The sequence below is a fragment of the Pogoniulus pusillus genome, chromosome 36, assembly GCF_015220805.1.
Source record: "Pogoniulus pusillus isolate bPogPus1 chromosome 36, bPogPus1.pri, whole genome shotgun sequence".
Lineage (NCBI taxonomy): Eukaryota > Metazoa > Chordata > Aves > Piciformes > Lybiidae > Pogoniulus > Pogoniulus pusillus.
Genome location: NC_087299.1, coordinates 3,980,767 through 3,995,837, shown reverse-complemented (window position 1 = coordinate 3,995,837; position 15,071 = coordinate 3,980,767). Strand labels below are relative to the sequence as shown.

Genomic DNA, 15,071 nt, shown 5'->3' with positions numbered 1-15,071 from the left:
AATGCCATGAGGAGTCTTTAGGAAGGACAGTCCCACATTCACTCCTGAGCAGGCTGCTGGGCAAGAGCCCAGGTCTCCATCCTCCCTTTCCTCCCAGCTGCCCTTTCCCACCATCCCCCTCTCCTTCCGCAGGGGTGGGCATCGGAGTGGTTCACGCCGGGTACGAGAGGCGCCTCGCCCATCACCTCGGTGCCCACAGCACCCCCTCCATCCTGGGGCTCATCAATGGCAGGGTCACCTTCTTCCACAGCGCCGTCCTGCGCGAGAACCTGCGGCACTTCGTGGAGAGCCTGCTGCCGGGCAGCCTGGTGGAGAAGGTAACACTCAGCTGACTCCCCCTCTGCTCCTCCTGTCTCGCTGGCTGCTCACCTCCCTGCTTTGGTTGCCTCCTCTGGTTCATTCAGCGCCCCCTGAGCTGTGGCACAGAGCTGAGAAGCTCTGAGTGAGGCTGCTGAGGTGAGAGGTGTATGGAGAGCAGCAGCTGCAGCGCCAAAGCCTGGAGCTGTCGCAAGCGCTGTAAGGCTTCTCCTCCAGCAGGGCTTATCCTGCTGCTACACTGTTAAACCAGCACCTCCAGCGCCTGCTGCTGGCCCAGCTGTGACCCCTTTGAGTGTGGAAAAGCCATCCCTGGATTGGGAATCTGGCATCGTGCCCAGCTTGCTTCTTGGGTTTGCCTTCCCTTCTCTTGTTTCATCCAGCAAATGAGGGCCACTCACTGACTCGTAGGCACTGTCTGCTAAAACTCAGCCAGACAGACACCTGCTGTTTGCTTCATCCAGTTTTGAGCCAGGCCTCTGAAACTGGGGCTGGCAGTGCTCCAGTAGGTAAAGCCTCCTACTAGATAAAGAACCCCCCTCTGTCTTTTGCCCCTGCTTGCTTATTTTTAGCAGAGTCCTGAAGCAACCTCCCCCACTTTTTAGTGCAAGAAACTCCCCACAGAGCTCTCACCTGCAGCCTTGGTCACATCATTTTCCCTTGGAGTCTGCAGCAAGGGCTGCCCTTCCCAACAGATTCATGCCCTGCTGTCCTCCTGGTATGGCTTTTCACCCCAAAAGCAGGGTCTAGTCCTTTCCCATGGCCAAAACAGCCATTTCACCTCCTGCAGTTAGGCTCTCCTCACCAACAGAGCTGGCAGCGTGCTCCTCTCCCTGTAAACTCTTAAACCAGCTGTGACCTCCTTTTTATGTCCTTCCTCTGGGTCAGAGAGGTACTCAGCTGAAACAGAGTAGGTTTGAGGGATGTTTGGTATCTGCTACCCCTTGGCTCCCCACGATACCTAAAGTATATGACCTCAAGAACAGTTATGAGAATGAAAGTGGCACCAGCTTTGAATTGGGACAGCATCAGGAGAGGGTGCAGGAGCTAAGAGGGCTGGTGTGGGGGTCAGAACTGCTGGGCTTAATTTCCTGTATCAGAAAGCACAGTCCAAGTGCACCTGTTGGAAAGGCAAACCCTCAATCTGCTTCCTGTAGCACCTGGAGAGCTTTTCCAGGCTCAGTTCTCCTGCAGACACTTGATCACAGAGCACTGCATGTGTCCAGCAGCTCAGAGGTTCCAGCTAACCCCCTGGTTCTGTTTGAAGATTACAGATAAAAACTACATCCACTTCCTCTCCAACTGGAAGAGAGAAAACAAGCCTCACGTCCTGCTCTTTGACCACATGCCAGTTGTGCCACTCTTGTACAAGGTGAGCTGAGTTCTGTCACCCTGTTGCTGACTTGCTAATTAATCACAGAATCCCAGAATGGCTCAGGTTGGAAGAGACCTCAGAGATCATTACTCAACACCCCTGCCATGGGCAGGGACACCTCTTAGCTAGACTTGGTTGCGCAAAGCCTCATCCAACCTGGCCTCGATCAGCCCCAGAGAGGAGGCTTCCACAACATCTCTGGGCAGCCTATGCCAGAGTCTCACCACCCTCATGCTGCAGAACTTCTTCCTTAGATCCAGTCTAACCCTGTTCTGCATAAGCTTCAAACCATCCCCCCTTGTCCTGTCTCCAGACAGTCTCATGAGCAGTCCCTCTGCAGCCTTCCTGTAGGATCTGTTCAGGTATTGGAAGGCAGCATTAAAGTCTCTCCTGGAGTCATTTCCTCTCTAGCTCCCTCAGCCTATCCTCATAACAGAAGTGGACAGTCACCTCCCTACTCCTGCTGGATACAGCATTTCTAATCACAGTGTGATGGTTTGGGAGTTTCCTCCCCACACACACTTAAGAAAATCACCTGGACTAGATTCAGCCAGCTGGAAGTTAAGGAATGAAGCTGTATTTACAGCTTAGAATCATAGAATCAAGCAGGTTGGAAGAGACCTCTGAGATCATCCAGTCCAACCTAGCACCCAGCCCTGCCCAATCAACCAGACCATGGCACTAAGTGCCCCAGCCAGCCTTGGCTTCAACACCTCCAGGCACACAGACTCCACCACCTCCCTGGGCAGCCCATTCCAATGCCAATCACTCTCTCTGCCAACAACTTCCTAATAACATCCAGCCTCAACCTGCCCTGGCACAGCTTGAGGCTGTGTCCCCTTCTTCTCTTGCTGGTTGCCTGGCAGCAGAGCCCAACCCCACTTGGCTACAGCCTCCCTGCAGGTGGTTGTAGACAGCAATGAGGTCTACCCTGAGCCTCCTCTGCTGCAGGCTGCACACCCCCAGCTCCCTCAGCCTCTCCTCACAGGGCTGTGCTCCAGGCCCCTCCCCAGCCTTGCTGCCCTTCTCTCAACACCTTCCAGCACCTCAACATCTCTCTTGGCTTGAGGAGCCCAGAACTGGACACAGCACTCAAGGTGTGTCCTGAGCAGTGTTGAGTACAAGGGAAGAAGAACCTCCCTTGTCCTGCTGCCCACACTGCTCCTGAGCCAGCCCAGGATGCCACTGGCTCTGCTGCCCACTTGGGCACACTGCTGCCTCAGCTTCAGCTACTATCTACCAGCACCCCCCAATAACATTGGCCTGTGGATCCAATCTATCCCAAGTCCCTTTGTGGAGGTGTAACCATGTCCTGGTGCTCTCCTCTCACCCAGCTGACAGCCTTCGCCTACCGCGATTACCTCTCCTTCGGTTACGTCTACGTGGGGCTGCGAGGCACCGAGGAGCTGTCCCGACAGTACAACATCAATGTCTACACTCCCACCATGATGGTCTTCAAGGAGCACATTGACAGGCCCTCAGATGTCGTGCAGGTACTGCCCAGAGCCCTCCCCAACAGCTTGCTTCGTGTGGATGCCGTGGGCAGTGGTGTGGTTTAGAGCAAGGAGTGGTCGGTTTCAGATGGAACTTGTGAGCTCCAGCAGGGGCAGAGCAGTGACCATTAGGAGGGGAGGAAGCTCAGCAGGTTTCATAGAATCATAGAATGGTTTAGGTTGGGAAGGACCTCAGAGATCATCTAGTTCCAACCTCCTACCATAGGCAGGGACACCTGCTCCCAGCCTAGGTTGCTCAAGGCCTCATCCAGCCTGTCCTTGAACACCTCCAGGGAGGTTGTGGAGCACAGAATCACCCAATGTGATCTTCGATTCTGTGCTCCACAACCGCCCTGGGCAACCTGTACCTGTGTCTCACCATCCTCACTGCAAACAACTTCCTAACATCCAGTTTCAGTCTCCCCTCTGCCACTTCAAACCCATGCCTCCTCCTGTCATCACAAGACCTTGTCAATAGTCCCTCCCTAGCCCTCCTGCAGCCCCTTTCAGATACTGAAAGGTGACTCCAAGGTCACCTCGAAGCCTTCTCTTCTCCAAGCTCTCTCAGCCTGTCCTCTCAGCAGAGCTGCTGCAGCCCTCTGAGCATCTTTGTGGCCATGATCATCTTCATGGCCCTCTGAGCATCTATGTCTCATGTCTGGTGCCTGATCTTTGAAGGGGTTGTGGCTACAGGTGGCTGCTCAGTCTCAGGGTGTTGGAACATATCAGATGGTCCCAGCGAGGGCCGTGACGGCTGGCAGCCTGCCAACAGGAACACAACGACTTTACCCTCCTGGCCCTGCCCTGCTTCTGACTTCTGCTTTCTTTGCCCTCACCAGGCACGAGATATGAAGAAGCAGCTGATTGATGACTTCCTTTCCCAGAATAAGTTCCTGATGGTGGCCAGACTCACCAGCCAGAGGCTGTTCCAGGAGCTGTGTCCTGTGAAGAAGTCTCACCGACAGCGCAAGTGAGGCTCCGAGGGTGACATTTCTATCCTGGTTTGTTCCCTGAGGCTCTGGGGTTGCTCCTAGAGCTACCTGGTGTTTGATTTTGAGGGAGAAGGGAAAGGACTGGACTGGATCCTGCTGGATATGTGTGCATTGTTTGGTAGCTTTCCTGCCTTTACTAGGCATATCCCAGGACAGAGAGTGGGTGGAAGGGAAGAACAGGAAGACAGGCTGGAGAGCTGAGTGTTTGATTTTGGGTGAGAAGGGAAAGGACTGGACTGGATCCTGATGGGTATCTACATCATTTGGTAGTTTTCCTGCCTTTACTGAGCATATCCCAGGACAGAGTTTGGGTGGAAGGGAATAGGAACAGGGAGACAGGCTGGAGAGCTGAGTGAGCCAATGGGATAGCGTTCAATAGCTCCAAGTGCTGGTGCTGCACTTTGGCCACAACAACCCCATGCAGAGATACAGGCTGGGGTGGGAGTGGCTGGAGAGCAGCCAGACAGAAGGATCTGGGGGTACTGATTGATACCCACCTGAACATGAGCCAACAGTGTGCCCAGGTGGCCAAGAGAGCCAGTGGCATCCTGGCCTGCATCAGGAATGGTGTGGCCAGCAGGAGCAGGGAGGTCATTCTGCCCCTGTACTCTGCACTGGTTAGACCACACCTTGAGTGCTGTGTTCAGTTCTGGGCCCCCCAGTTTAGGAGGGACATTGAGATGCTTGAGCGTGTCCAGAGAAGGGCGACGAGGCTGGGGAGAGGCCTTGAGCACAGCCCTACGAGGAGAGGCTGAGGGAGCTGGGATTGGTTAGCCTGGAGAAGAGGAGGCTCAGGGGTGACCTTATTGCTGTCTGCAACTACCTGAGGGGAGGTTGTGGCCAGGAGGAGGTTGCTCTCTTCTCTCAGGTGGCCAGCACCAGAACAAGAGGACACAGCCTCAGGCTGTGCCAGGGGAAATTTAGGCTGGAGGTGAGGAGAAAGTTCTTCCCTGAGAGAGTCATTGGACACTGGAATGGGCTGCCCGGGGAGGTGGTGGAGTCGCTGTCCCTGGAGCTGTTCAAGGCAGGACTGGACGTGGCACTTGGTGCCATGGTCTGGCCTTGAGCTCTGTTGTAAAGGGTTGGACTTGATGATCTGTGAGGTCTCTTCCAACCCTGATAATACTGTGAGACTGTGATACTGTGATTTTGAGGGAGAAGGGGAACTGCATTGGATCCTGCTGGATATCTGCATCATTCGGTAGTTTTCCTGCCTTTGCTAAGCATATCCTGGGACAGAGTGAAGCTGGAAAGAAGGAGAAACAGGGAGGCTGAGTAGGAGGCAGGAGCAGGCTGCCTGGGGGAACAGCTTGGATTTGTGGCTCTTCAGGATCAGTCCAGCCAGCGGAAAGGGGATGGTGCTTTCCATTTGCATCCCGAACGGTTCCTAATCCTCTGCTTGTGTTGCCCAGGCACTGTGTGGTCTTGCTGACTGGAGAAGGTGAGAAGTTTGCTGAGGCTTATGAGGCCTTTTTGACTTTTGCTGTGGCCAACACGAAGGACACTCTGAAGTTTGTGCACACCTACAACGATCGGCAGCCCGAGCTGGCAGACGCCTTGCTGCTGGATGAGGAGAAGTACCGGGGAAGATCAGCTGTGAGCCTTTCCCTTTGTGTTTTCTCCCCTCCTTTTCATCTCTTATTCTAACATCACTTCCTGTAGGGTGCTAAACCTCCATGTGACTCCTAGTTCTGCTGAATCTGTAAGGACAGGCTGGGGGAGCTGGGGCTCTTTGGCGTGGAGCAGAGGAGCCTGAGGGCTGCCCTCGTTTCTTTTGATAAAGATGTGCAGGGCAGTGTCAGGAGGATGGAGCCAGACTCTGCTCAGGGATGTCCAGTGACAGGACAAAGAGGGGCAAGCTGGAGCAGATGAGATTCCATGTGACAGTAAGGAAAACCCTTTTCACTGTAAGGGTGCTGGAGCCCTGGAGAAGGCTGTTCAGAGAGGTTGTGAAGTCTTTCTCTGGAGATGTTCAGAACCCTCCTGGATGTGTTCCTTTGTGACCTGCCCTGGATGATCCTGCTCTGGCAGGATCTTTCAACCCCTAACATTCTGGGATTCTGGGATAATTGTGGATTGTAAAAAGATCCTTCCCCTCTGACATCTGTGATGCTGTTGTCTTGGCCAGGTGGTCATCCTGGAGAGACGAAACAACGCAGGGAAGGTCGCCTATAAAACTTTGGAGGAGGCCTGGCAAGGTAGCAAAGAGGACAACTTCATCCTCCTGGATCTCCTGGATCAGCTGAGGACAGACCCTGGGCTTCTCTCTTCAGAAACTGTCCTGGCAGACTTGAATGATGAACTTGCTCCTGTGAGTGCACTTCCCAGCTGTCCTAGCACCACCTCACCCTTTTGGACAGCCCTGTTCTGGTCATCTTTGGGCATTATTTCTATCTTAAAATGCCAAGGCAAGACTCTTAGAAGTTTTCTTGCTCGTGGAAGGAAGCTTGGGGCATGCTGTGAAGCTGCTTCAGCCCAAGATTCTGTTTAAGGGCTGTGAGTAGTTTTCACTTCCTTTATTCATTTCTTCTTTTGACACAGATGTTCCTTATCCGATGGTTCTACTTCACGCTGGACTACATCTCAGACTGCTGGGACAGTTTGTTTCACAGTAACTGGTATGGACTGGGTGGTAATGGATCTTGCTAGGGAGCAGGTCTGCTGTTATTGTGGTCAGATGCATAGCAGAGCCAAGGGCTTACTGCCAGCAACTGAGGACATCTCAAAACACACATAGGTGCCTCTCTTTTCTTGAGATGATCTTTTGAGGCCCCTTCCAACCCAAATCATGAGTCTGTGCAGCTGAAGAGTGGGCACCAACACAGTGACATTAGCCTCTGCCTCCAGTTCTTTGGCCTTGAGGCTGAGTGTGGCCATGATGCTCCTGAAACCCCTCATCCATGTGGTGGTGAATGGTGCCACATCCAGCTGGCAGCTGGAACTAGTGGTGTGCCCCAGGGACCAGTGCTGGGCACAGTCCTGTTCAGTATCTTTATTGATGGTCTGGAGCAGGGGATTGAGTCCAGCTTCAGTAAGTTTACAGATGACACCAAGAGAGGAGCAGCTGTGGAGCTGTTGGAGGGTAGGAGAGCCCTGCAGAGGGACCTGGCCAGGCTGGATGGGTGGGCAGAGGCCAATGGGATGAGACTGAACAAGGCCAAGTGCAGAGTTCTGCACTTAGGCCACAGCAATCCCAAGCAGCACTACAGGCTGGGGCCAGAGTGGTTGAGAGCAGCCAGGCAGAGAGGGACCTGGGGATGTTGATTGCTAGTAGCTGAAGATGAGGCAGCAGTGCCCAGGTGGGCAGCAGAGCCAATGGCATCCTAGGCTGGCTCAGGAGCAGTGTGGGCAACAGGACAAGGGAGCTTCTTCTGCCCCTGTGCTCAGCACTGCTCAGGCCACCCCTGGAGTGCTGTGTCCAGTTCTGGGCTCCTCAGTTCAAGAGAGATGCTGAGGTGCTGGAAGGTGTCCAGAGAAGGACAGCAAGGCTGGGGAGGAGCCTGGAGCACAGCCCTGTGAGGAGAGGCTGAGGGAGCTGGGGGGGTGCAGCCTGCAGCAGAGGAGGCTCAGGGCAGAGCTGATTGCTGCCTGCAGCTGCCTGCAGGGAGGCTGTAGCCAGGTGGGGTTGGGCTCTGCTGCCAGGCAGCCAGCAACAGAAGAAGGGGACACAGCCTCAAGCTGTGCCAGGGAGGTCTAGGCTGGATGTTAGGAAGAAGTTGTCAGAGAGAGTGATTGGCATTGGAATGGGCTGCCCAGGGAGGTGGTGGAGTCACCGTGCCTGGGAGTGTTCAGGAAAAGCCTGGCTGGGGCACTTAGTGCCATGGTCTGGTTGGTTGGGCAGGGCTGGGTGCTAGGTTGGACTGGATGATCTCAGAGGTCTCTTCCAACCTGCTTGATTCTATGATTCTGTGATGCTCCTGAAACCACTCATCCGTTGTTGGTTTTCACCAATTCCCTGTCACCTTAGCTTAAAACAGATCCATTTTCATCCTCCTCCTGTTGGGTGGGAGCTGGAGAGTCCTCTAAAATCTCAATCTTTAAGACTCCCCCCCACAGCCAGGAAAGGAGCTGAGGTTTTGGGAAACCCACAATGTATTACTTGAGATAAATGGGAATGGGGAGGCAGAATCAGGCAGAGGGGAACCCTCAGGCCTGATTGCTGTCTGCACACCTTCCCCGCAGGCGAGAGATGATGCCGCTGCTGTCCCTGCTCTTCTCTGCTCTCTTCATCCTCTTTGGCACTGTCATTGTGCAAGCTTTCAGGTGAGTGTGGGGAGGGCTCTGGGGGAGACCTAATAACAACGTTCCAGTACCTGAAGGGGGCCTACAAGAAGGGTGGAGAGAGCCTTGATTACAGAGCTCTGTAGTGACAGGACAAGGAGCAATGGCTTCAAACCAGAGAAGAGCAGGTTTAGATGGGATGTTAGGAGGAAGTTCAGCACCATGAGGGTGGTGGAACAGGCTGCCCAGGGATGTGGTTGGGGACCCACCCCTGGAGTACTCAAGGTGAGGCTTGACAGGACTCTGGGCAAGCTGTTCTGGCTGAGGAGGTCTCTGCTGACTGCAGAGGGAGTTGGACTGGATGACCTCCAGAGGCCCAATCCAAACCAGACCATTCTATGATTCTTGTTCAGGCTTTCCTGCCAAAACCTCTTAGGGGCATGTTACAGTCAGCCCAACACCACCTCAGCCCAGTCTTGGTGCCTTAAACTCACAGTAGATCATCTTCCTTTGCAGTGATTCGAGTGATACCAGGGACTCTCCTCCCTCTGAGAAAGAGGAAACCGCCACAAAGACGGAGAAGAACGACACCAGCTTCAGCAAAGACAGTAACAGGTTCCCTCTCTAGTTTCTCCAGCATTGCTTGGGAAGCATCTGTGCAGAAGGAGAACGTTAGGTGGACAGCAGAGAAGAGCCCAAGTTGCACAGACATAGCACAGACATAGCACAGGCCTGGCGATGTGGGTCAGAAGGGTGTTCAGCCAGGACCCAGGGGTGCACACACTCTGCTCTCTTCAGACCCCTCCTGGAGTCCTGGGTGCAGTTCTGGAGCCCCCAGCACAAGCAGGACATGGTACTGTCAGAGCCAGTCCAGAGGAGGTCTCAGAGATGCTCAGAGGGCTGCAGCAGCTCTGCTCTGAGGACAGGCTACAAGAGTTGGAGCTCTGCAGCCTGCAGAAGAGAAGGCTTCAAGGAGAGCTTGGGGAAGCCTTTCAGTATCTGAAGAGGGCCTAGAGGAAGGCTGGGGAGGGACTGTTGACAAGGTCTGGTAATGACAGGATGAGGAGGAATGGGTTTGAACCGGCAGAGGGGAGGTTGAAACTGGGTATTAGGAATTTGGTTGCAGTGAGGGTGGTGAGACACTGGCACAGGTTGAGGGTGGTGAGACACTGGCACAGGTTGCCCAGGGAGGCGTTCAAGGCCAGGTTGGATGAGGCCTTGAGCAACCTGTTCTAGTGGGAGATGTCCCTGCCTATGGCAGGGGTTTGGAACTGCCTGAACTATTAGGTTCCTTCCAACCTAAACCATTCTATGATTCAATTTCCACCTAGTTTATCTCAAACAACATAGAATCATAGAACCAACCAGGTTGGAAGAGACCTCCAAGCTCATCCAGTCCAACCTAGCACCCAGCCCTAGCCAATCAACCAGACCATGGCACTAAGTGCCTCATCCAGTCTGTACTTGAACACCTCCATGGACGGAAAGGTCTGACTGAGTGGTTGAGGAAGATCCAAGTCTGGGCACTGCACTGATTGAACTGGCTTTAGTCACACAGTTCAGTGTAAAAGACTAGGGAAGGCTTTATGGTGTCTCCATCCTCAGCCTGGTGCCTTGTTCCCCTGGCACTCAGACACTGTTGTGTTGCAGCAGGATTCCCAAGAAGGGCTTTGTGGAGGTGACTGAGCTGACAGACATCAACTACAACAGCAACTTGGTGCGCCTCAGGCCGGGTCACATGAACGTGGTCCTGATCCTGTCCAACTCCACCAAAACCATGCTCCTCCAGAAGTTTGCCCTGGAAGTCTACACCTTCACAGGGTAGGTTGGGGTCCTCTCCTGGGTTTCAGTTACTGCTTTAGCAGCTTGGGAAGGGCAGCTCTGATGACAAGTTAGGAGCTCCACAACCTCCTTAGAGGTGTTCAAGGTCAGGTTGGATGAGGTCTTGAGCAACCTGCTCTAGTGGGAGGTGTCCCTGCCTATGGCAGAAGGTTGGAACTAGCTGAGCTTTGAGGTCCCTTCCAACCTAAACCATTCTATGAGTCTATGATTCAATTTCCACTTAGTTGGGATCCTCTCCTGGGTTTCAGTTACTGCTTTAGCAGCTTGGGAAGGGCAGCTCTGATGACAGTAGCTCCACAACCTCCCAGGAGGTGGCCAAGGCCAGGTTGGATGAGGCCTTGAGCAGTCTGTTCTAGTGGGAGGTGTCCCTGCCTCTGATGACAAGTTAGGAGCAGTGCTGCTGGCCAGCAAAGCAGCCTCTGCACTCACAGAATCCCAGGATCCCATCATGGATGGGATGATCCTTGAGGTCCCTTCCAGCCTAAACCATCCTGTGATTCTATGATTCTATGGCTTGGAAGGGACATTTGGGATCATCCAGTCCAACCCAGACAAGTTGTGGAGTCTCCTTCACTGAAGACTTTCCAGTCTCAGTGAGTGTGTTCCTGTGTGATCTGCCCTGGGTGATCCTGCTGTGGCAGGGGGGATTGGACAGGATTGATCTCCAGAGGTCTTCCTATGTGACCTGCCCTGGGTCATCTTGCTGTGGCAGGGGGGATTGGACAGGATTGATCTCCAGAGGTGTTCCTGTGTGATCTGCCCTGGGTGATCCTGCTGTGGCAGGGGGGATTGGACAGGATTGATCTCCAGAGGTGTTCCTGTGTGATCTGCCCTGGGTGACCTTGCTGTGGCAGGGGGGATTGGACTGGATTGATCTCCAGAGGTCTTCCTGTGTGATCTGCCCTGGGTGACCCTGCTGTGGCAGAGGGGATTGGACAGGATGATCTCCAGAGGTGTTCCTGTGTGACTTGTCCTGGGTGACCCTGCTGTGGCAGGGGGATTGGACTGGATTGATCTCCAGAGGTGTTCCTGTGTGACTTGTCCTGGGTGACCCTGCTGTGGCAGGGGGATTGGACTGGATTGATCTCCAGAGGTGTTCCTGTGTGACTTGTCCTGGGTGACCCTGCTGTGGCAGGGGGGATTGGACAGGATTGATCTCCAGAGGTCTTCCTGTGTGACCTGCCCTGGGTGACCCTACTGTGGCAGGGGGATTGGACTGGATTGATCTCCAGAGGTCACTTCCATCCCTCCCCACGCTATGGTTCAGTGCTTCCGTCTCAGTGCCTGCCCTTGTTCACGCCTGCCTGTCCAGCAGGAACCCAGCCAGAGCCGGGAAGGCAGCTAACCCTGCTTCTCCTCTGCTCTTTCCCCAGGAGCAGCTCTCTTCACTTCTCCTTCCTCAGCCTGGACAAGCACCGGGAGTGGCTGGAGTACCTGCTGGAGTTTGCCCAGGATGCAGCCCCCATCCCGAACCAGTACGACAAGCACTTCCTGGAGCGCGACTACACCGGCTACGTGCTGGCCCTGAACGGCCACAAGAAATACTTCTGCCTCTTTAAGCCTCACAGAGCAGGGGACGAGGGGGGAACCCTGGGATCCTGTGAGGATTATGACTCCTCACTACACACAGAAGCCAGAGGGAAACCTTCCTGCAGCCCAGGATCTAGATCCATTAAAAACAAGTTACACAAATTGTCCTTCTGGATGGAGCGGCTGCTGGAGGGGTCCTTGCAGAGGTTCTATATCCCCTCGTGGCCAGCACTAGACTGAGGGGTTTTAAAAGAGATCCTCATGGACAAAACTTTTTATGAAGATGACCAGGGACAGCTCTTTCCAGGAGCACATCCACACAAGCCTGATGAATGGACCTTAGGTTTTAGATTGAACTCTCCTCTTAGGGCTGGCGACTAGAAAATAATCTCCCCCTGTGTCTGGAGCCTGGGAGTGCAGCCAAGCACCCCAAAATCCCATCCACCACCTCCTCGTGCGTTTGGACACCAAACTACCCCAGAGCCAAGCAGTCTGGTAACCCCTCCTTGTCCTGACAGCTCATCCTTGTTTGACCTCAGCTGAAGAAAACAGACCTGTGACTCCTCTGCTGCGGCGGCTCAGTGCAGACCAGGTCCCGGTTGTCTCTCTCCTTCCTTCCCCGTGTGCTTAGCCCATGGTGCATGGTGTAACACTGGCAAGAACCTGCAGACCTTCCCTGGCCCTGCCCATCTGACAGGTCTCCTCCCACCAGGCAGTGGTACTTTTATCAGCCTCCCCTCCGTGGTAAGTGATGTGGAGCGTGGTTGGGAGCACCTCCCCCGTAGCCAGGCTGCAGCTGGGACTCGCCTGTGGCGCAGGCTGGCAGGAGAGCTGCGTGGTTCACGCTCCTCTTCATCCTTCCAGCTGCAGCTGGCAAGGGATGGGGTTTGGCACAGAATCTTGTCAAGGGGTTGAGCCATTTTCAGTGTCACCTGGATTTTTTTTCAGATGCCTTTCTCTGCTTCTGTCGATCTTAGACGATGTCTCCTAGAGCCATAACTTTTGTGTCCTCAGATCGTAGGCGTGAGCTGCTATGAGCCAGTAGATGTGTAAGAGAAACTCCACCTAGCTGCTAGGGAGCTGATCTGAGCTCCTTCCAAGCACCCTTACGTCTGTAGTACAAAGCAACCTTTCTTTGTATCAAGGAACCTAATTCTTCAATGATTGTATCCTTGAAACCTTGCCCCAGAAGTGCTGGATCATCAGACCGTCGCTCGCCTGTGAAACTCCCTTTTGGTGTAGGCCTGGCTGGGAGATCTTTGGTTTCAGCCTCTCACCTCTTTCCTCCTCATCACAAAGCTTTGTTCCTCTGCAGGCAGGCTGCTGCTTGGGTTTCTCTTTGGTTGCATTGGGGTTTTGTTTGGGGTTTTTTGGTCTTTTTGAACACTTAGGTCTGTGTGAAGCTAAAGCAGTCGCAGGGTTTGGGTTCTGCTTTGCTCCAGCAGACACTGTCAACACCATGTAGGGGGAAGAGGAGGACTTCTGCAAGGCAGAGGGAGAAAAGCAGCACACTTGAGGCTGCTTTCCACTCCTCAAGTGAGAAAGCAAAGCTGCAGGGTTTAGCTTTGTGGCCAGGACTGAAGTCTCAAGGGGTTTGTTCTTCCTTTTTGCTGCTCCAGGGCAGACCCCAGCACCTTGGTCCTCATCTCTCTGCCCAGCCCCCACGGTACCGAGTCACTGTTGGGCTCCAGCACTGCCAAAGCATGGGGCAGCTGCCACAGCAGGGCTCTGACCTTGACTTGGTCAAGCATGTGGTGTTAACTAAAAGCTCACTCAGCGCTCACCACCTTAGTTACCATCTCTGTGGAGCAGCCAGGTGGCAGGAATGACAGTGCCAACCCCTGAGCTCGCTGCCCATCCCATAGGAAAAGTCATCTCACTGCCACCGTGCCCTAGCTGCTCACAAAGCCCTGGCTTGCTGCGCCCCTCCCCGCCCTGGGAGCAGATTGGTGTGCTCCAGCCACCACAGGAACCTCCACCACCATCTGTAATCTACTTCCAAATAAAGGCTACAATGCTACCAACCAACCCCCTGTGAGGTTACTTAATTTTAGCTGCAGCTTGAGTGAGGCACTAAAGCTTAGGGGAGGAAGGAAGGTGAGGGCTTCTCCCAGCCACAGGGCTCTGAGGTGCACAGGTTCTGCTGAAACAGAGCTGGAGGGAGAGCAAAAGCCCAGCCTGATGCTGCTAGACTGCATTTTCTGCTGGCTGGAGCAATGCCTCTGGCTCTCCTATGCTTTTCCTGCAGTTTTCCATGTGGGATGTGGCTAGAATAGGGTTTAGCCCAGTGGAAGGCTCCACTTAACTTTGCAAAGCAAACCAATTCTCTCTGATTCTCTGCTGCCTCTGCAGGTGGGGAGAAACCAGGAGCAAACTCTTGACAAAGTGCCTGGTTGTGCCTCAGCAAAGGAATTCAGCCCTGCCCCAGGCAGGGCCTTCAAAACACAGCTCCTGGGCCACACTCCAGCTGCAGTCTTGGTTTGAATTGTCTCAGAGCACAGGTGAGGCCCTCTTGGAAGCAGAGCTTTGCTGAAGGAGCACTTGCAGGAGTCCAGCCTCCATTTCCTGTCTGGCTGTAGCTCTGCTGTCAGCCCTTGTGCTCAGCTCAGACTCTCTTGCCCTGTGTCCCTTCTAGAGGAAAACTTCTCTCAGTGGCTGAAGCAACCCCCAAAGTGTCCTAACTCCCTCAGTTAGTTCCCTTTGGTGTCAGTGGTGGAGCAGCAGCTGCCTGACTGCTTGTAGAGAGCATGGGGTGCAGGCTGCTTGATGCCTGAGCTCCAACTGCCCTCTCCCAGCAGCTGGGAGTCAGCACCCCCAGGCCATTTCCTAGCTCACAGCACTCGACCTCTCTTGGTCAGCAGAATGCTTTTGTTCTGCACTTGGTGGTTGAGAATCCAAAGATGGAGGAATCCAGCCCTAGGGCACTGTCCCTGTGGCAGCTGAGCAATCTCACACCACTGGGCAACTGAAGCCAAGGGATGCAGACCCCCAGCCAAAGGCTTGGCCCACAGCTGCTCCCTGGGCTGAGTGTCGTGGGCATCTGCCTGCTGCTGCTCCCTCTGGCACCAAAACCTGCCAGGGAAGAGCAGCCTGGGCACAGGACTGGGACCTAGGGAGATCATTTTGCACTTTTGATACTGGGAGTGTGGGAGGGAAATTAACTTATTTGGCAAAGTTGTCTTTGTTTGTTTGGTTTTGCCTTTGGTTTGGTTTTGTTTTCTTTGTATAGTGACAGGCACTGATGTCATTTGGTTTTAAGATGATTACAGATTCACAACCAAAATAAACTATTTTAACCTGGGA

General features: G+C 54.0%; 1 protein-coding gene and 1 long non-coding RNA gene across 7 annotated transcripts in view; one reads left to right on the top strand and one right to left on the bottom strand.

The window, feature by feature from the left end:
- LOC135190425 (uncharacterized) overlaps positions 1-1,221 on the bottom strand; it is a 4,297-nt gene extending 3,076 nt beyond the window's left edge. Inside the window, exons 1-2 of the long non-coding RNA XR_010308508.1 lie at positions 949-1,221; positions 239-305 (exon numbers count right to left, since the gene is read on the bottom strand). This is a non-coding gene — a long non-coding RNA (uncharacterized LOC135190425). The remainder of the gene's footprint in view (positions 1-238; positions 306-948) is intronic.
- The window catches only part of DNAJC16 (DnaJ heat shock protein family (Hsp40) member C16), a 21,553-nt gene extending 6,482 nt beyond the window's left edge, over positions 1-15,071 (top strand). For 2 of the 6 annotated variants that reach the window (XM_064171773.1, XM_064171775.1), the window contains 11 exons: positions 133-317; positions 1,583-1,687; positions 3,025-3,183; positions 4,023-4,153; positions 5,588-5,771; positions 6,304-6,486; positions 6,717-6,793; positions 8,358-8,438; positions 8,913-9,011; positions 10,047-10,217; positions 11,612-15,071. In XM_064171773.1, the coding sequence (XP_064027843.1) occupies positions 133-317; positions 1,583-1,687; positions 3,025-3,183; positions 4,023-4,153; positions 5,588-5,771; positions 6,304-6,486; positions 6,717-6,793; positions 8,358-8,438; positions 8,913-9,011; positions 10,047-10,217; positions 11,612-12,008 (1,772 nt within the window). In that variant the 3' untranslated portion in view covers positions 12,009-15,071. The remainder of the gene's footprint in view (positions 1-132; positions 318-1,582; positions 1,688-3,024; positions 3,184-4,022; positions 4,154-5,587; positions 5,772-6,303; positions 6,487-6,716; positions 6,794-8,357; positions 8,439-8,912; positions 9,012-10,046; positions 10,218-11,611) is intronic. The other 4 variants (XR_010308507.1, XR_010308506.1, XM_064171774.1 and 1 more) reach the window with 4 other exon arrangements.